We start from the raw sequence: 20,995 nt of genomic DNA, 5'->3' as shown, positions 1-20,995 counted from the left end.
AGACGACCGCGCGCCTCTGACGCACCGGCGTCTGATTGGAGCCGCGGACCAACCGCGACTTTGAGCCGGTGCATCTCGGAAGGAATGTGTGCGTCGGATGAGGCGCAGTTGCAGGACACGCGAGTAAAAAAAAGAGCCGCGGAGTGGAGCGCGCGTTCGCGGGGAGAGCGGTAACGCGTGACGCGCATCGCGTGGAGCCGTCTCTCTCTCCTCCGCCCGCAAGCAGCCTGCCATGCGGCCCCACCCCTGCTTCTCTTCTGCCCGACTCCCTCGGGATATTTTTAGCCCTGATGAGGTGCCCGGTGAAAATCACGTAACGGAAACAAGCCCAGAACAAGGAAGCAGAGTCGCTGCGAACAGCTCGCGTTGCTCCGGGTTTTTATGCGATCCGCAGGCGAAGGCCGCGGAGGAGAAGCGGCGTGAAATGAATTCGGCGTTTTGCGTGTTGCTCGTGCTTACCGGCTCATCGCTGACAAGAGGTACATTGTTATCGTCCTGTGTGTGTGTGTGTGTGTGTGTGTGTGTGTGTGTGTGTGTGTGTGTGTGTGTGTGTGTGTGTGTGTGTGTGTGTGTGTGTGTGAGTGTGTTTCACTTGACATCCTGCTGAGGCGGGTTGGAACCGTTATCGATTCCCACATGATGCTCTCGACATGTCTATTGATTTTTTGGAAAGTTCAGACAGTACTGCAGGCTGTTTGCAAATGTACGTGAATTAGAGTGTGTCAAATGATCCTGTTGATGTCTCCGCAACTAAGCAGATCATTTTGACTATTTTGTTCAAGAAGATGAGCGTTTCTTTCTCCTTCATTGTCTCATTTTCTTACCAAGTTAAATGTAATGTAGGAGCACCAAATGAATTACACTCGAAATACAATTAGCTAATTTATCCATTAGTCAATGGCAGACAGTTGAGAGGTAAACAATGAATCGGATGAGACATGCTATCTGCTCTTTGGGTTTGGGTTTGTTGAGCTGCAATGAGTAATCAAGCAGTTTGGCAAATATTTTAGACACATTTATACAGACAAAACACTGCAAAGATCCCTTTTATTCCATAGGTCAGGTCAGTGCCTCGCCTGCCGTCCTCACTCCGGCTGCCTTCCCGAGTCATGCTGGAAGCTCAGCATCTCCTGACCTGACAGAGGATCCGCACAATGAGGTCTCACAGTGGACTCACAGTGCCGATACAACCTCAACCGAAACTACCACCACGACGAAAGCCACAGCCCACTCGGAGGCTGCGACAAAGGCCGTGCATCATGTAACGCAGACCCCAGCGGTTACGTCTCGGCACACAAATGTACCCGTCGCCATGACTTCACCATCAGGTATTGAAGACAAACCCTGCATGCATTGTTTATTTGCTGCCTCTCTTTAAAAGCCTCCAAAAACTGTCCTCATCTTGGCCATAATGATATAATTGCGCTTATCTCGCTTTCCAGTCCAGTTTGTTTACTTTGTCCGGATTCTTCAAATAAATAATGCCACACATTTAAACCCGGACGCCATCCGCCAAACTCACTGCCAGCAGCACCCCGGGAGCCTGTTCCATATTCCGACCCCTGACATTGACTGTGGGACTCAGGGTGCGTGTCGCAACCTCAACTAAGAGATTCCCTTTTATAGATCAGATAAAAATAACTCTCTCTGTTGATGCCGTGTCGCCTCTTTGAGCCCCACAGAAACGACGCACAAAATGACATAACCCCGTCCTGTGCCCACTCCTGTCTCCTTATCAGCTGCCGCCATCACTGCTCTGTTGGTGGCCGTGGGGTACCGTGTAGCCCTCTTTTCAGAAAAGCTAAACATTGCACGGCTGGTTAAGTTGCTTCGCGAATGAAAAAACTCTGTGTTCACCAGTGCTGCCACTGACAATTATTTTCATTATCAATTCATCTAATGATTTTTTTTTTCAGTTGTCTGAATATTCGATTTAAGTTTTCTGAATTCATGCCTTCTCTAGTCAAACCCTGAATATATATATTGAGTTTATCAAAAGTTGCTAAAAATACAATATAATTCTCTAAATTGTTGCCGGTAAATATTCTACAGAATCATCATGCTCATCATCAAGTTTTATATTCTAAATTTTTAAAATATATCTTTGTTTGGTGACCTGCAGCTGAGTCAGTGAGACCAGCATTGCTGCAGACCTGTTATTTTGTCTGTCAGCCACTGCAAAACTGGACCATTATTGTCCAGTTATTTGATGCATGAAAATTCCAGGTATCGTTTTATTGTCAGAGGGAGTGATCGTTTTTCTTTTATTAACAAGCTTTTGTGGAGTTGCATCACTCTGCCGTGTTTGTGTCCTTTGAAGAATTAACCGTGCGTGTTGTTTTGAAATGACACAACATCAATGTTCAGCTGCCGCAGACGACCTTTCCTCTGCACCGGCCGCAGGGAGCACCAACCCCCCGCCGCGCCTCTCAACTACTGACGCCACGGCCATCGTGACCGTGGATCCCTTCGGCGCCGTTTCATCTCCGCCGGCGCACACGGAGCAGGAGACGAGCTCCACAGCTCGCGCCTCCACCGTGCAGCCACAGTCTGAATCATGGACCACGGCCGCGGGACGTCCCGTGACCTCCGCTCCGGGCCGGGGTGCTCCAGGGCAAACGGAGGTCCCATCTGAGCTCAATGTGGGAGATGAAGGTAAGGCGACGAGGGGCTGAGTCATTCATTCTGTAGCTCGCAAATGCGTGGGTTGTTTTTCTCAGGATTGTCCGTTTGTGTGTCCTTCAGACCTCAAGGGCCCCAGCTACCGCTCAAGCTCCCCTCTAGACCCCCTGCTGGCTGGCTTGCTGTCAGTGTTCATCGTCACCACGGCCATCGTCTTCGTCATCCTCTTCCTCAAGTTGCGCCAGCGGACGAACCACCCGGAGTTTCACCGGCTTCAGGATCTACCCATGGTGAGATAAATACATAATACAGCAAGGTTGTGGTTAACGACCCCCCCGCCCCCGCCCTCCTCCCTATACTATAAGACTATAGTTGTGATTTAGTGAATGTAGGATCTGGGGTTTTGGAATCTTGACCTGGACTAGAATAGTGTACTGAATAGAATTGTTTTTAGAGTTATGCCGTCTTTTTCTTGATAAATTACCTTCACGTTTTCAATATTGTGTGCAGTTTATTTTTTTTTAAGTACAACATGGAGTCAACTGGTTGCTATAGACAACCAGTTTGTAACACTGCAAATGTATAAAAACACCAATGATTACCTCCTACATCAACTAAAACACATTCATTTAAATTAAAATCTTCAAGATTGCCACTGTAAAATGTGTGTTTGTACTCTTCTGTCTCCTTCTGTAGGTCATTGGTGTAGCTAATTAGACACAAAACAGAAACGTTTTTATACTCTTTAAATCTATGACTCCATGTGGAGACATGTTAATGGGGAAAAACACAAATATGAAAAATCACATTAGTCATTTGTTACAAATGACATTTATTCTCATAATCCCTTATGCGTCTTCTTATGTGTTCACAATCAGACTTGTTTAGCAAATAATATATTAAACGTCAGAAGTAACAAACTGTTAAGCTAAGCAAACATAGTCTCTCCTTTTGTAAAGTAATTCGTAACTGCACTATATATAAAAATATTAATATAATCCTCTTCTCCAGGATGATTTGATGGAGGACACGCCCCTGTCCAGGTTCACCTACTGATGGACGGATCCTCAATCACCCAAAGACACCAAAGGAAGACCAGTATGGATCTGCAGCTGCATCTATGCGGATGGGTTTTGGGACAGTGATAGGAAGAAATAATATATTTATCTCTGGTTCCATGAGAAGGATCCAAAAAGTCTTTTAAATGCGAGGTTTCAGAAGCACTTTTTTCACACATTCCCTTTCAATTTCCAGAGATCTTCCGCCTAGTGGAGACTATTGGTTTGTGTCTCTGCAACCCTGACTCTCTCCCCATGTATGCGTAGCATCCTAATATGGCTTTAATGGTCACAGGGGCCCCCTAGGGGACTTCTGAGGTAATGTGGGTCACGGTTGCATGAAGACCTTGCAATGGAAGACACCCTCAGGTTATCCAGCAAGAGACACACGTGGGGAAGTTTCCACATGCTTAAAATTATGGACTATAAATAAGGATCCCTTAGGTGACCAAATATGGTTAAAGTGTACTTTCACACCAAACTGCCAGGTTGATCGTGTTGTCTTAAAGATGAGGTCTTGATGTACAGATAAAAAGCCATATTTTTGGAAAAACACTCACAGAAGATGGTTCAGTCATAGCCAAACCTCATCCAGTTGCTCAAATGTATTAGTCAACGTACTTCAAATTGTACATGGAAAACTATTGTTGCAGCCTTTATCTTGAAAACCAGACCACATTTTAGACCCCTGCTTAAAAATGGCATACCCATAAAAATCGGCCCTTATCTCCTCAACTACTTTATCTATCTGGATATATTTTGTCAGGAAAAAGGGTAACACTGGAATAAGAAATTAAAATTCTAACCAGGCCCTCGTCTCTGAGATGTCCCCCGGAACCCTTTAACTTGGTCTGAAAACAGGGGGAATCCTTTCAGAGACACACAAGACGTCTGTTGTGTATATTTAAGTCACACCCGATTACATTCATATTTTCGTTTAAAACGGCAGGGGTAAGAAACATGTACTATTGTATTCGTGTATTCAGGTGCTTTGTGTTTGTCTGAGAGAGTTACGAGTATCGTAAGCTGCTGCTGCTTCGTGTCACGTGGTCTTCGTTATCATCACACTTACTAACGTTACACACTTGGACCGCTAACGCGCAATTTGTTGCACTAATTTCCATCGGACATTTTCCGAAACTCTTTTAATACTAGTTGGAGTTGTTTGGAGCATTTATAAACGGAGACGTTTATGTTGTAGCAGAGACCACCGTTTTTACGGGTGCGAGACCTTGTTTTTGTTGGTGATGTGACTCTTATAAGATGGTATATTTAAAGGGGGCTCTTAGGGTTGTTGTGCAGTTGCACGTTATGGAACTTATCATTGTGGTCTAATTTTGGTCTTTAAAACTTGAATTTGGTTAAGTTTTCAATAAAAGTTGAATCCACCAATGCACGCTAAGAAGAGAAGGTAAAATGCATTCTTGATAAATGAGCTGTAAAATATATATTTAGGATTCTTTGTTTCTGCACAAGACGTTTATTCAAATACTTTGAGTGGAGACGATGAAGAGGCTCTGTGTATATGTATCAGCTGGAGCATCATGCAAATGTGCTGGAACTTAACAGTATCAGTTTTCACATAGTGTGTACAGTTCTCACTTTTAAGTGATGTATAATGTAATTTGCAAGAAGTTGAGATCAAGATTTCCCGTTTAATAAATCAGAAATAATGGTACAGCAGTCCACTGCTTACTCTGGTTTTTCTTTTGCAGTTGGTTATTAGCAGCTTTGAGGGAATACAAATCCACCTGCCTCAACAAGTAATGTGGACTTTGAACAATTGCTTTAGAAGAAAGCCGCTCCCTTAAACAAAGATTGCTTTTGAAAAAAAAACACACCAGACATTAAAAAGATCATTCGACTAAAGTTTGATATAATTTGTATGACCAGACAATCGCTGTTTCCAGTACAAGACAAAAGATACCAAAATAAAAATGATAAACATTAAAACTTTATTATTATTTTTTTTAACCAACAGCAGCAAGTTTTGTCTAAACTTTAGATGTACAACCGGAGAACCGGTCAGGTGACATTATATTCACCGATTTATGAATGTTGAATTTGCTGCAAAGTACACAGGTTATGTAGTGGCTTTGATTATAAAGTAAATGACTAGGTGAGCCCATCCTGAGGACTTGTCATTAACAGCCCGCCGCACAAAAGGGATTCATCCGTGGTCCCGTCCAGCCGAGCAGGGTGCGGCCGAAGCAGGCCGTGGACACCATCATCCCCATCAGAGCAATGGTCCCACACATACCCCACCTTCTCTTAGCAGGATCTGATTGAAAAAAGTATTCATTAGAAAATTTACAACCTGCTGTTGGTTAGAAAAGCAGAAAATGTAAATGGAACATGGGCTACCTAACATTTTCTTACCTCCTGAAGAGTACCCATATGCATACGCCTCTCTCCCGATGATCCATACAACTCCAAGTGCACTGGTGAGACGCTGTTATAACCAGATAGAGAGACGAGCAACATGCATTTAGGATTTTATCAAATTGTGTTCTTCTTTTGCTAAAAGGTTTTCGATGCACGTGGAGATAACGCTAGTGCTAAGGTAGAATGACGTTGTAAGAGTTGACTTACAGGACTGTGCACACCCCCAACTGCCAGGCAGAAAAGGAAGGCGGGGTAGGACTCCAGGCTGGTGAACGGTTACAAAGGCATGTTAACTTTAACCCTCTTCTCCATTGTTACAAGGAATCATGAGAGCGAGGGGCAAGGTCTTAGACATGCCCATCGAAGTTGCCATGTCATGGTTCAGCTCATGGTTCAGCTCATACTTACGCGTTTTGGTGTGCACGCTGGATACAGTTAAAAATGTTTCCAGTTTCTGGGTTGTCACTGTACATCTGAGGATACTGCAAGTTAAGACAAGTTTATTTGTTTAGGCGATGCAAAGCTCTTTGCATGAGCCACAAACAAGACTCAACACAAGCATAAAACAGTGTTGGCAGACAAAGTTGTTGAAGTGCAGTTCTTAGAACAGTAGGAATGAGGGCATGACATTTATATATTTTTTTAACACCAGAAATATTGCTCACCTGTACGTTATACTTCTTGCGGGCTTTGCCAACTTTTACGGCCAGATGTCCCAGCATCACCATACTGGCAACGCCAGTCAACACCACATATCCATACTCTTTAGAAAGCACCACCATCCTGGCAATCTGGAGAGAAGGAATAGAAAAGCAGAATACGTTTGAGTTATTGCATACAAGTACATCATTTTTAGCTTTTCACTTATACATAACGTTACTTAGTATTAGAAGTTAGTGTTTTAAATTTTGACGAACTAGGCGAAAGACGCTGTTAAAGCGTGTAGTGTTGAGCCCGGGTCAATTAAGGCTAAAGGTCAAATGCAGATACCCGCGACCACATTACGTCACACCAACAGGTTTCAGGCGTCTAACTAGAAAACTCATAGAACCGCGACATTATAACTAAAAGGTTTACCGTAAAGATGTCAGCTGGTGTCCGAGGTTGACGTTGAGATGAAAAGGCAGCGCGACTGACCGGAGTCACTGAAGTTTCCGCACGGACTCGACTGCGTTTCCGGGTTCTTCGTGGTCTTTATACGGCGTGCGTAGTGCGTGGAGGATGACGTGCAGGATGACGTGACAACGCGGCCGTCGGTGCACAAAGGAAAGGATTTTCTCCCTAACTTGCTTTGTGAATGGGCGAGTGCCGTAAATTACAAGTCGGATATAGTAGTCCACCGAAATATTTCCTCAAATAAATGTTTCTGACACGCAGCGTTACCTCGGCAACCAGCTGAAGGGGACTCTTCTGAAATGGGGTCCACATGGCAGCTAAACAACAGTATGTCAAATATGCAAAATCACTTTCATCTCAAGCAGCAGTGCAGCTTCAAAACAGTATATTTTTTTATTATGACATATGCATATGTTTAAAGTCTTAACAAGTGGCCTGCCTACAGTCACTAAACGACTGATGCATGTTTACATAAGTGATCATTTCTGTACAAGACTTTCACTTGCAAAGGAGGAAAGTTGCTGCTGCATAATTTGAACTAATTTTATGGGCCTAATCCGAAAGATATTTCAGATATATAAAGTAACTATTTGTTCTGTGATACGTTATTACCCTTCACCTGACAGTGTCAAATTCAATTGCCATTTTTTCTGACAGACATTTCCACTTGACATTACAAGGTGCACAGGTGCAAGTTTGATGACTCCATCATCATTTGAAAGACTATAAGCTGTGCCAGTGAGCAAGTTCACGAACCCTGTGGCTCTGATCCTGATAAACCTGAATGGAGGGCTGCCAACAATGCGCCCTGCTTTGAAGTGAGCAAGGATCTCACAGAACAAAGTTTCCTGTATCACATATCAGGTCAAGTTGAGGTATGCAAAGCTCTGTCAATGTGTCTCTTGTTCCTGACACCCGTGCGTTACTGTGATGTTGTATTGTACTGTCTCACTCAAACGACAATTATGTATTGTCAAAACTGGTGTGAATGGAGATTAAGCATAAAGATAAAAATGCTGCACAACTTTTTCCGAAATGTGACGGACATGTTTAAAGGAAAGGGATTACAGCCAGTAGAGCTTCTGTTTTGCCATTCATCTGTTTAACGTAATCACACATTTGAGGGGAATCAAGCAATTAAAAGAAAGTGCTTTGGCAAACAGAGGTAGTTATGAGAGTATCGGTTAAGATGAACACAATTAATGGATAACTGAAAAACTGGTCTATACGCAAAGAAGTTGTCGGCGGGACCATCCATGTTTGGTTTAATTTCATATTTTTATAAGTATTCTTTGACCAAATAACATACATTTCCAACTTTTTGTTAATATTGTATCATGTAGTTTTGGCTCCTTTAATGAAGCTGTTCAAATAATACTCCATGTTTTATATCAACGTTTGACTGAGAGGAAAATAGTCTGTATTGCTTGTGGATCCCTTTATCCATATTCTCCATAAATTCAGCCTCACGTATCTGATATCTTTGTCAACTTTGTGATCAAGTTTTTGGGGCTTCAGAAATATTTAAATAAATGAGATAAGAGTAAGCAAAGTTAAATTCTCAATCAAATTAGCGGTCTGTGTTGTCACAAATAATAAAGTAGACGGGATAATCAAAAGCATGAGTCTTGGGTTGCCGGACAAAACATGAATCAGAAGTCCGAGCTGCTTGCTGCGTGGCAGCGTCTCACATTCGTCACTAGATGTCCCCATGAAGTCACTGAATTTCCTTGACACAAAACAGCTGTGTGGATTTGTTGAGTCCACAGGATGGCCAGTGTGACGAAGCTTGTGAGGTGGCTAAAGGCCTCAGGCTGTATTTTTGATACGAGACAAGGTGCAGCGCGTTTGTTGAGAGTCGACTCTGGGTTTCTTTTTAACGGACTGTCAGCGGCACATCTGTCCTCCTCCTCCATCATGCTGAGTCTGATTCAGCACTTCAACACCTACACAGAGAACCAAGAATAGACTCAGGATTCAAACAGAGACCAGAGAGAGGAGGAAATCAACTGCTGCCTGAGACCACCCAGTCCCATCGCCTCCCATCGTGAGCCAGTTTACATTGTGTGTGTGTGTGTGTGTGTGTGGGGGGGGGGGGGGGGGGGCTGATATGTCAGATGTTATTGAATAAGTGTCATTGCATATGGTCTGAGTTGTGGGAACCCCGCTCTCAACACCTGGTTTTCATCTTTCCAGAGCTTACATCCCATGCAATGGGATGGTTCTCCAGGGGTCGGGTGCACCTATTTTTGTTTTCACACGCGCACACGCGCACACGCACACACCTGAGGCAAATGACTGGAACTGCGTGTGCAGCATTGTGGTCACTTTTATTACTGCATGGTTACTAATGCATCCCACTTGTTTTGACGTTACTTCCATTACCCCCCCCCCCCCCCCCCCCCTTTCCCCTCCCGCCTCCGCCTCGCTCCAGCTCAGTCCAAAGCGGGAGATGACTCCACAATGCCCCCCCCCCCCTCCTCCCTCCCTAACACACATTTGGATTCAGTTTCTGAGAGCGAGAGGATGGCACCATTGTAGCGGAAGATCTGACCGTGAGCACAGCGCGAGAGGACGTGGTGACCGTGGAGCTTCATTTCCACGGCTGACCGGCGCTAAATAAAATAGATAAACTTTATAACAGCATGAAGGCGTCTGGTTTGTCAAGTTCCAGCTGGCGGATGAGCGCCGGATCCAGAACCATCGACAGGATGAACTGAGGCGCTGCGCGCGAGAGAGTTTTGCCACGGGCACGCGTTCGGTTTGACCTCTGCGGGGATTCTTTCTGAGACAAACAGCCTGGTGAGGATGAATCAATGAAGAATGTGACCGCGCATGACTCTCTCCAAACGGGGTGGATGAAGCCGTCGGCGGTGTCATGCGTCTTGCCCCGCAGCCAAGCGCGCAACCCTTGCGGATCATAGTTCTGCTCGTCCTTACCGCGGCGGTGAGCACGTCCCCGGTGCTGTCCACGGGCTGCCCGGAGAGGTGCGTGTGCGATGACCAGCTGGTGGTCCAATGCGCTGGGCAGCACCTGACCACCTTCCCGGTCAACTTGCCGTTGGCCACGCGGCAGCTCATCATCTCCAACAACCGCATCGTGGAGCTTCCGCCACTTGCGCTCAACTACCTTTCGGACCTGGTGTACCTGGACTGCAGCAACAATTCCCTCACGGAGATATCCGAGTCCACGTTTGGGAATCTACGGAAGCTGGCCTACCTGGACCTCTCGTTCAACACCTTGATCCGGATCGAGGACAGGACCTTCGGGCCCTTGGCGAGCCTGGTAATGCTGAGGATGACCGACAACCCGGGGCTGTCGGAGATTCACCAGGACGCCTTCGTGGAAAACGCGGCCCTCCAGGTGCTGGACGTCAGTCGGAACAACCTGACGGTGGTCAACATCACCTCCCTGATCGCGCTGCCCACCCTGCGCTCGGTGGGGCTCAGCGGAAACCCGTGGAGCTGCGAGTGCGACAACGAGGACTTGTGTCTGTGGGTCCACCTGGAGGGCTTCAAGTTCCAAGGTTTTATCAGTCGTTCATATGTTGTATTCTAATGTGAGCACCACCTGTTGCTCTTGCCCCAGAGATCAAATCACTGCTGCTCCAGTTATTAATAATTATTATAATAATAATTAGTCTCTTCCGTACAAAGGAACACTCTTGACTTAGGAAATAGTTATAAAAGCAAAAGCAGACAACTAAAATTTTAAAATTACTAAACTAATGTCATATGATTATATAAATGCACAGCCCATTATCAAAAACACTAACTTTGGGTTTGGCAAATTGTGAAATAAATTACCTGTTCCATTTAAAGTGCAAAAAAACCTCTAAGACTCTCTGACTTATGGCCTCTTACTATGGGGTTTATGGTTTGATGATAATTTGCTTCCAAAGTTGGACCCTCAGGTGACGGTGGTGGAGCGTGACAGCATTCAGACTACGAAATAGAGGGGAAAGGAGATCAGTGGCCAGGAATCGTTCAATGTCGCTTTTGTTGCTGTTCATTAATTCAGCATCTGCACTTTGGGAGGAAAACCAGAAAGACCTTCACTAATCGATCTCTGTTTTATTCAGCTGTCTTGCAGATGTAGTTAATGGATCGGTTCCACCATGAAATATCAATTTCTTTTATTGCTGTCAAGCTAAAAGATTTGACTGATACTCAACCATCTTTCTTCATTTGAGTTATTATGCCCATGCCCATGCTTTGGTGTGGATGTGTCACTATGCAAAAGGGCAGCTGCTATTTATAGTGTGTCTTACTGAGCAAGAAGCCCTCCATAATTCTAACGCCGTAGCTATAATACATCTGCCACGCTGACTAAAAAAAGGCATCCACACACACACACAGACACACACGTCCTATAGTTCGCCACAGGCCCCGTGTGCATCTTAGGCCGAGTCCAAAACAAGAGCTGTCCTATTTCCCTGCTGCTTGCTGCCTTTTGTCTCACTTAATTTGGAGTGGAGCCTCTTCCAGTGACAGCTGCCAGCAGGGGAGAGGAGAGCTACTCACACGTTCTATACCTCGGTTACATATACACGCCGTCTGTCAATCTCTTTCCTGGCTTTCACTGACTCATGCATTTGCACAAAAATACCCAAATAACACACTTTTATTGCTCAAGGGGGAAAACAGTGGGTCATATTTTAGAGGCGCCTCAGTTTCAGCTGCGAGCTTTATCTCCAATGCCCTGTTAACTCTTGGCTGGATCTCACCTGGTTCATGCAACGCGGCCCACTTGTCTCCTCTGGTTAGAGAAACGCGCGGCAAGCGGGAGAGCAATAAAGCTTCAGGAAGGAACCAACAGATTCTCCTCTGTTTCGCCTTCCTGGCTAGATTAACACTCTTTTAGTTGTTATATAAGGAGAATGTCTAGAAATAGAGTGGCGTGCAGATGGGGGACGGAGGGAGGGAAAGCCCTCTCCTTTGATATGGCAGTCTCTTAAGGGAAGGGTGGGGGAAGGAGAAGGGAGGGGGGGGGCGTGAAGCCAGAAGGGTTTCCTCGCTCGCTGTCAGGAACATGCAAACACACACACACATTAGCAGGCCCTGCAAGGGCAGACGTAGAAAATTCCAATAGAGGGGAATTGTGCATATGATGATAAGAGGGCGTGTGCATTTGTGCATGCATGGATGTGTGTCTTTCTTTACAGCATATTGTGTGAACGGTGCACAGCAGCAGCCTTTGAGAGGTTCTGAGTACGCTTTGAATTATGTGTAGTGGATGGAGCTTTGACAGGCTGACTGTCCTCGTGTTCGTCAGCTGCAACACTCGCTTTCGGATCTGTGAGCCACCAGAGAGGTTGAGAATCAGAGCGTAGATGTATGCACCGTATGAATAAAATGTATACGGAGAAAAGTCCATTTTTGTCACCCGATTAAATTAACTTGTCAAAACGGTTTGATTGAAAGCTACGGAATGATGCCGTCACCCGCTGTCAAATCACACCTCCCACCAGCCTGAGTCAGTTATAACACCACAACACCACGTGTTGGTTCTGAGAGTGCATGCAAACTAGGCGCAGAGGTTATCAATTGTTGGCCAAAATAATATGGATCAGATGGACAGCTAAAAGAGAATAAACGTCTCGAAATTATTACACAATCGTAATGACTAAATAGTTCTTATAATTACCTAAAGTGAAAGGATAAACAAGTGAATGGGTCAGAGGAGCTCCTTCAAAGTAAAGTGTTTAGAGCACATGCCACATTATGTGCAAATAAAACCCGGGACCACTGACTCGGTCTCCCCCATCCTGCACTCCAATTTTTCTCTGCTCTATTTAATATTGAAAAACTGACAAGAAACAAGAACTGAAGAAAACAAGAAATCAGTCAAACTTAATGCAATTCTATACCTTTAGCATCAAACTCTGACAAAAGAAAACACAATTCAATCAGAACACAACTATTCTCTCAACTTTTTCCAAAATACCTTGCAGGGGGAAGAGAGACCAAGCAGATGCTTCTGTGTCTGTATTCATTTGTTCTACATGCATGCACAAGCTTTTTCACAACATGCCAGCACAATGAGGATGCACATTTCAAGGCAGTTAGTGTAGAAATACGGTTTCAGAAAACTGTTCCCTGTGCAGAAACCTCCAAGTCTTTTGATCTCGCCCCCGTGGGACGTCCCCCCCTTGCACAAAAGCTTTGAAACGCAAGAAGCCAATTAAAAACAGTGGTTGTATGGCGATGGCAACACTGTTGTGCTGTGTTCTGCTAAAGGCTGTCGTCAGCTGCTGCGGAGCATCCATCACGGGACATAATTGACGGATGTGCCTTTTTAGAGGAAGAATTTTAGTAGGATTTATGGATCCCAGTAAGGTCTTAGTCGTATCCGTACGCGGCCCCTGATGATGCGCAGCCTCTTTATCTTTCGTTTCAGACAGACACAAAGGCCCGAGTCAATCTTTAATTCTGTGGAGAAGAAAGGAGTTTGAATAATTCATAACTCAATTCCGCACCAACCCAGGACTCCCAGTACATGTGAAGCTATTAAAGCCAAGTACTTTTCTGATGAAGTTGTTATGCTAGTGCTTCTGCATTTACGTCTCTTAGCTTAGTTTGTAAGCGATTAACATTCATACGTTATTATGACTCTCACTACATCAAAGGATCCTTCAAATGACATCAAAGATGCATGTTAATTATTTTGTATATGTTTGTTACATTTAAGCAAAATTGCTTGGTATTCTTAAATGAGAGTAGCAGTTAAATGCAAAATCAGCTTCCTAATCAGATAGGGTGCTATTTGAATTCTCTACGTTATTTCCCATAAAAGCCAGCTTTTCAGTGACATTAACATTAATTAAGTCTGCATGTGGTTTTCTTGCTTCACAAAACAAAAGCCTTATTTTAACAAAGACCAGATGCAGATTTACTAGCTACTGTCAAAATAAAAACCATGTGTGTCAAGAAGGCCACTGTCCTGGATTAATGTCACAATGTAATGCCAACGGAGCACATGCAGTCCAGATAAAGATGACTTCGTGGTGTGTGTGTGATGTCACTCCGGGACACGGCTGAAATTGTGACGCACGGAGGAAAAAGAACATTCGTCTCCGGTGCTCTCACTCACTCGTTGGGTCTGTATTTCCAGACCCAACGAGTGAGTGTTCTTCTGAGCTGTGGTTAATCCTTAATCATTCCCTCTTGACGTGTGCCTGTGTGACAGATGAGGGCCAGACGGTGTGCGGCTCCCCTGCCGACATGCAGGGTCGTCGTCTGGGCGAGGTGGGCCTCCAGCTACGGACGTTGTGTCACCAGACCCTGGGCTCCTGGGACTACCTCTTCTTCGTGGTCATCGGCTTCGTCATCTTTGCCGCCGGCACCGTGTCGGCCTGGGTGATGGGCATTGTTATGGTGCTCTACGAGCGCTACATCAAGAAGAAAGACGAACAGCTCGATCCGGAGGACGAGGAGGAATCCGGTGACACGGCCCGCAGCTTGCGAGCCAGGAGTGACCATGGCAACGGGAATTTGAAAACGTCACAAACTGTCTAAAATGTCTCACCCCCCCCCAACCCTCCTTTGCCCATCGCTGATTCCCACAGTGCCTCCTGTCAACTTCCAGGACTGTCATGAAGTCCAATTAGACTGCAGAGTCTGTTTAACAGGCTTAGGTGGCTCTGAGAGAGAAAAGAGGATTCAACAGAGATGAGGTCATGTGCAGTGTGGCGTCAGTTGATGTAACGCACCTTCTGGCTGCCATTACGGAGGTTTCCGCGGCATTTGTGCATCACTGGCGTTGTATGCAAATGTCAGACTGTTCGATGTCATTTTCTAATGGGATGTGGCCAATATCAGCTGGGCTTGGTACCAGCGAAGCCGCTAACTGGTGTGACCATTACAGAATGTTTTGGATGGTTATTAACTCGTTTGGGCATGTGTGACAGTATCAATGTTCACATTCACCAACTTAAAAAGTATAGTTCACATGTTAGGAACTTTGGTTGCCAAGAGTTGGATGAGACGGTTGATAACTTTATTTATCTTCTCATCCAATTAGAGGGAAGGCAGATAATAAGAGTGTTTCCCAACATACAAGACGCAATTTTTCTGTTCCTCTAATTTTACAAATTAGATATATACAGACGTCACCAGTCAATATAACAATATATTTCTAAACCCTACTTAAATAGCTTTGTTTTCAATAGAAAAGAAAATCCCCCGTTGAGCTTCATAACAAGCACAGTAGATGTATTGGCTTCACAGCAACTATGTGAAATGTTAAAATCGTCTGGTCATTCTACTTGTAGAAGAGGGATTAAATGCATTTCAATCCGGAGAAATTTGAACAATGCTTTATTGTACCAGGCATACATTCTTTCATATTGCAATATTGCTGTTTGCGGCTTGGAGTCCATCTTGCCAAGATGAGACATATCCCCCCCCTTTGGGAGTCCAGACACTGGTGGTGGTGGTAGAGAATGAGTTGCTCCACTCTCCTGATGTGCCAGGTTCTGCTGTAGATTGGAGGTGTCAGGGGAGGTGGCTGGTTTACGGTAACGCCACCGGCGTCTGGTTGGCCGGTACTACCCGACTCCGCCCCTAATCAGCTGGCCGTGCACCCACAGGGCGAGAGGAGGCCACCAGGGGAACGGCACGGCCTGAGCTGCATTTACATCATCATTAAATGTGTGCACATGCACGCACTCACTGGTGTGTAACATGTAGCTGCACATTTTGACTGAGCTTCTGCAGATGTGAGAGTGTCCATCTTTGGTCCAGTGATGTGTGGTTTTACGCTGATAGTCCAGCTCCCTCTTCTGTTACGCCCCCAGAAACAAACTGCAGTTGAGGCATTTGTGTTGGAGATTTGTTTGTGTTAATGTCTGGTTTGGCAGTGAGCCCTGCTCAATAGCAAGTAATCAGGAGAATGTAATAATTGGTTCTACTTCAGCCTCTCTTTGTTGAGTTTGAGTGCAGTGTCCTATTTGTTTATGCATGCACAGTTGATGCATTAAAAAGCCTTATGGGGTGTGTACAAACGAATTCAAGTAATTAAAGGAAACTGGATTTTTATACACATGCTTCTAATTTGTTAGTGAGTTATTTTTTTAACAATACTTTAAATGGAGTAGTTTGAATTAAACCTGTAGTTTAGTGAATTTACAGTTTTAGAGCAATAAGCAAACTAATGCTGTAAGGAAAAACAAAACCCGAAATGATTTCACACCACAATGGTAAACATCCACACCTGTTTCCTTTTGCCTCCAGTTTGCAGCATCGTAGCCAACAGCCTACGTCACAAACAGCCCAGAATGACAACTTCCATATTTTGGCTGGACCTCTTCACTGACAGTGACTGTTACAAACTTTGAAAGGAGCAAGAAAAGAATCCTCGGTGGACCAGAGAAACCAATAGGTAGCTGCTCCGGTGTGTGCCATGCGTGTTTTATCAGTACAATCGGTTGTGTTTTAGAATAATTGTCGTACTTGTCTTTAGAGCAACACTGACCGCTTGAAGGATCTGAGATGGAGGGCATTGTCTCACAATGATTGGACCAGCTGTTTCTTTTTATATTGTACAGATTTGACTTCTTTATACGTTTTATTATTGCAGCACGGTTATCACTGTCGTCCGACAAAAAAAAAAAAAAAAAAAAAGATTCTCAAACAGGCAAGCTGGTTTTGGCCGTTTTGAGTGGAGTTTGCACTTTCTCCCTATGTGGGTTTTCTCCGGGTCCTCCTGCTTCCTCCCACAGTTCAAAGACATATAGGTTACTTGTAGGTTGCCCGTAGGCGGGAAAATTATTACCACAGTGGAAATTTGCCATCACAGTAAGAGGGAAAATGTTGCCCAATGTCAGCTGTGATTGGCTCCAGCCCCTCGCAACCCTGTGAGCAGAAGTAGTTACGAATGATTGATGAAAGGTAATATTATTATAAAAGTGTGATAGATGATGGATGTATGAAACCCCTTTTATTCTGTAATGATAGCGACATCTTGCAGCTGCGCCAGCGCGACAGACAGAAAAGCACATGTGTAGCTAATAAAAATTATGAATGATGGTTGAATAGATTTATGAATTGAATATTGATTTAAATTTAGTTTTGTTCATTTTAGGTTATTCTGCATGCTGGCTCAATTTCACACTATCATGGCTTATTGTAACACTTGAATAAAACCCAGCCATTGGTAATGTTGTGAGTAACACCTGTGCTTTTTCTACAATGCAAGGGCAAAATGTTATAACACCTATTATAGTGGCATTTTGTGATTTTTATTCATTATAAAATGTGGTGAGGATAAAAAGGCTGCAAACAATCTGCTTTCTTACTGTTATGTGATCTGCTATAGTACTGAGAACTCCACACATCTACTGGAGCTTGTGTGTGCACATTGTTGGGATTCATCCAAAATGAACTACAGATATAAAGGTATTCACTAATTGTTCATCAACCACCACACAGCATACTTTTTTAAGTTTCTGCTTTGTTTCAAACCGCTTAAATTACCGTGAACAGTAATACCTGTAATTAATAACATGAATGATGGCTGCATCACATTTTTATGCTTTCAGGTTCCGAAAAAGTATTATTTACACCTGTGCTTTCTGCGTGATGGAAGTTAAAATGTTTACTGTGAACAATGTCAATCGTGGAGTTTTTCCTTTTTGCAAAAATGGCACTCTTTCTATAAGTGTAACTATTTTAAAATTACAACACCACTAATCTAACTTTGTGTGTACATCTGTGCACTCCCTTGTCATTTAAGGGAGTCATCTTGACTCATGGCGGTATGCATGCATGCACCAACCCTAACATACTTACTGGCATGACGTACGTAACCGGATGCCAAAGGTGTCAATGCAAGATTGTGAACAGGTACTGTGCCTGTAGGTCGCTACTAAGCAGAATGCTGAGATGCTCTCATGGCTTTAGGTGTAATATTTACATGGGTACCTTCAGTATATACAGAATGCATTGTATAATGTGCATGTCCATTGAGGTCTAACTCTGCATACAGGCATGTATGGGTTGGTTGTGTATGGTGTATTACATTCTGCTAAGCACACTCAATAGGCCATGTGATGCCACGGGCAAGGGCGCGGCCTAGAAATAGGAGAGCTGGTTGCCCTAATGCATGTCAGCATGGTGAGACAGATGGAGTGACAAGTAATAAACATGTACATCGTTGCTGGTCATGTGCTCCGCACACAAGGCAAACACCTGGCTCTGAGAACTCCGTATTGACAGTCGTTGCTCCATATGGACATCTGGAGGTACTGTATAGCTGCAGAAGATGGTGGAGCTTTAATGATATACTAAACAAATGACCTTAATATTCTGCTCTTTTACACCCCCACACTGCACACCCAGACCATATAAAGGCACATGTATGCATGTGATCAGCCACACAAAAGGCAAAAGCTTGAGTTTTGCTTCTACCAGCCACTCCAACACAAAGGACCTATTAGTACATTACGCTCTGAAGAGGGCTCTGTTCGCTCTGATTCCGCATTACTCTCACGAACACCAAACTCACTAATTAATCCGTTCCAAAGACAACACATTGTGTGTTATTTGATGGGATTTGTGCCGGACTATTTCCCCGCACTCATATTAACCCTTGCTAAGAAAGGGAACACGTTTATTGAAATACAGTGGTACTAATTGGGGTATTGTTGTGCTTGAGAATGGAGGTTTTTTTTGTATCTCTGTACACCATCATTCACAAGTAAGGCTGAGATAGTGGTCAGGATGTGCTTCAGGGCAGAAATGCACGCAGGTGGTTACGGTCACATCAATAGCACAGCTGTGACTGCGAGCCAGTTCAGTGCATAGACAGGAACGCAAACAGCTGTCGGGTGCAGAAGCCCCCGGCTGGCACGTGTCCCGCCTTTAATTGTTGGCACCGTTGTGTACATCCACTGAGCTCAAGGCAAACAGGCCTCCGGAGATGTGACATGAAGTGAGAGCGCATCTACCTGACTGTAATAGCCCGCTGACACGTGTGCGGAGAAACACGCTCACTCACACACAATTTAGGAAGAAAATCTTTTAGGCGCGGCGCCGTGTCATTACTTACCCCAAGGTGGGAAATGCAGGATATAAATCCAGACCAGTGCTTGGAAAATGGGTTTCAGTTATTTCAAGATAATTTCATCATTGATCACTGCCACATATGGATGACAGCACCGAATTGCAATCAAACCTCCCACAAGGCTGTGCTGGTTCCAAAGGAACTGCTCCAACTTATATTAAGTTAAATATTGTTCCTGCGCTCGCAAGTCCTCCTCTATTGTACCTTTTTTTGCCTTTATTATTTACAATTTCACGTTTTGTCCTCACTGAGGCACCCAACGGGAAGCAAAAATGCCCGTCCTTCAACTACTTTTCTATCACTTTCTAAGTCATTCTCAGATCACATTACTATGTGAGCTTGATTTCCCTCGACTTAATGCAGTCGTCGTGTTCGGTTCAATGCTTTTTATTAACAAGCTCTGCTAAGACTCAATGTCGCCCGCTCTGGCCCCGGGTATACAAGTGACTATAGCCCCTGGTTTCGCTAACTTCGTGTTCCTCAGAATGAAGCTACCTATCACCAGAGTTGGCTTCTCAGCAGGTGTGTCGCTGAGTGTGGAGAAGCGGCTTGAAACGTAAAGTGGTTGGTAGTTAACCGTGTGCTTCGACTTAGACTTATGCTCACTCCGGACAGTCACCCAGCCTCCCGGCCGCTCGGGGGTTGCCGGGGGACGGTTAGCAGGAGCAAACGATACGTCTGTGTGGTCCGCACCGACTATAGGAGATGGCTGGTTAACAGCGGCTACTGACTGAGCCTCCATGGTGGGGAGCCGTGCTTCTAACTCACTAAGCCTCGCCTCCAAGCAAACAAATATACTACATTTCTTACATGTACCGTTATCCGTAAGAGAGGCAGAGGCAGTGTTGTGCCTGAACGCGTTCATTGAACGATAGTTCATGAACACGTTCATATTTTGGGTGACGTGAACTGAACGTACTGTATTAATGCCCGATGAACGTTACTGTGAACTCGTTCATCCTGGTGTCTACGGCGCGTTCTTTCAGGTTAACGTTGTTCAAATAGGTTGCGAGATTTTTATAGAAAACACACCGTAAACGCGCCTTAATAAGTAGCGGAAAAAATACCCAATCTGGCAACACCAGCCTCCAGCGTTGCACTGCGCATGCGTCATCAAAAAAAGCTGCGTGTAACAAAGAGGCGGCGTATAATAATTTAAATGAGTTTAATGAAGTTACTGACATGGTCGGTGAGGATGGGAGGAATCTGACCTTTCTTTGCAAACATTTGCACCTTAATGATAACTGTCATGTTTTTATTGCTTATTTAAAAAAGAGCATTCAAGCAGCATGTGTTTGAGAATGTACTGTAGGGGTGAACGCTGCAGCTGCTGCTAGTGTGGAGTGAATGGACAGCAACATTAAAGCAACAATCCCCTTAATGCTAATGTAAACCCTGGTTGGATAAGGATTCAAAACTGGATATGAAGATGAAATCTGATGCATAGCTTCAGTGTTAAACCTGATAAAATAATTGCTGTCTGTGGTTCTGGGCTGTGGCAATAATTTTGAAAATAATAGCTTGCAGCAACATATGGGGAAAAAAGAACTGAACTATAACTAAACTGTGAACTTAGTTCACATTTTTAAGTTTGAACTATGAACGGAACTAGTTCATTTTAAAATTTGTGAACTGAACTTTGAACTAGTTCATGTAGAAAGTGAACTTTCCCAACACTGGTGACGTGTGCTGGACTTTGCACCCTAAAAGCGGCGTTGCGGTGCAGGCTTCTTGTCTGCACGCGTTAATT

General features: G+C 44.4%; 3 protein-coding genes across 4 annotated transcripts; 2 read left to right on the top strand and 1 right to left on the bottom strand.

Annotated features, from left to right (window-relative positions):
• The first annotated feature begins 25 nt into the window (after positions 1-25).
• On the top strand, positions 26-5,448 carry LOC119209250 (mucin-5B-like). 2 transcript variants are annotated; one of them, XM_037458422.2, is made up of 5 exons: positions 26-479; positions 1,059-1,328; positions 2,404-2,655; positions 2,746-2,912; positions 3,634-5,448. In XM_037458422.2, exons 1-5 carry the CDS (start codon positions 233-235, stop codon positions 3,676-3,678), a joined length of 981 nt encoding a protein of 326 aa, XP_037314319.2. In that variant the 5' UTR covers positions 26-232; the 3' UTR covers positions 3,679-5,448. The 2 variants fall into 2 exon arrangements, with proteins under 2 accessions (XP_037314319.2, XP_037314318.2); XM_037458421.2 differs by having other exon boundaries at positions 41-479; positions 2,368-2,655.
• Positions 5,449-5,612: 164 nt separating this feature from the next.
• On the bottom strand, positions 5,613-7,279 carry mgst3a (microsomal glutathione S-transferase 3a). Its single transcript, XM_037458424.2, has 6 exons — positions 7,143-7,279; positions 6,731-6,856; positions 6,474-6,547; positions 6,273-6,330; positions 6,060-6,132; positions 5,613-5,961 (listed from the first exon to the last, which is right to left on the bottom strand). Exons 2-6 carry the CDS (start codon positions 6,845-6,847, stop codon positions 5,825-5,827), a joined length of 459 nt encoding a protein of 152 aa, XP_037314321.1. The 5' UTR covers positions 6,848-6,856; positions 7,143-7,279; the 3' UTR covers positions 5,613-5,824.
• A 2,413-nt stretch (positions 7,280-9,692) lies between these two features.
• On the top strand, positions 9,693-17,797 carry LOC119209770 (leucine-rich repeat-containing protein 52-like). The gene is made up of 2 exons (XM_037459309.2): positions 9,693-10,708; positions 14,371-17,797. The coding sequence occupies exons 1-2, from the start codon at positions 10,060-10,062 to the stop codon at positions 14,697-14,699; spliced, it is 978 nt and encodes a 325-aa protein (XP_037315206.2). The 5' UTR covers positions 9,693-10,059; the 3' UTR covers positions 14,700-17,797.
• The last annotated feature ends 3,198 nt before the right edge of the window (positions 17,798-20,995 follow it).

Source organism: Pungitius pungitius, chromosome 15 (assembly GCF_949316345.1).
Source record: "Pungitius pungitius chromosome 15, fPunPun2.1, whole genome shotgun sequence".
Classification (NCBI taxonomy): domain Eukaryota; kingdom Metazoa; phylum Chordata; class Actinopteri; order Perciformes; family Gasterosteidae; genus Pungitius; species Pungitius pungitius.
This window is presented reverse-complemented; position numbering and strand designations above follow the sequence as displayed.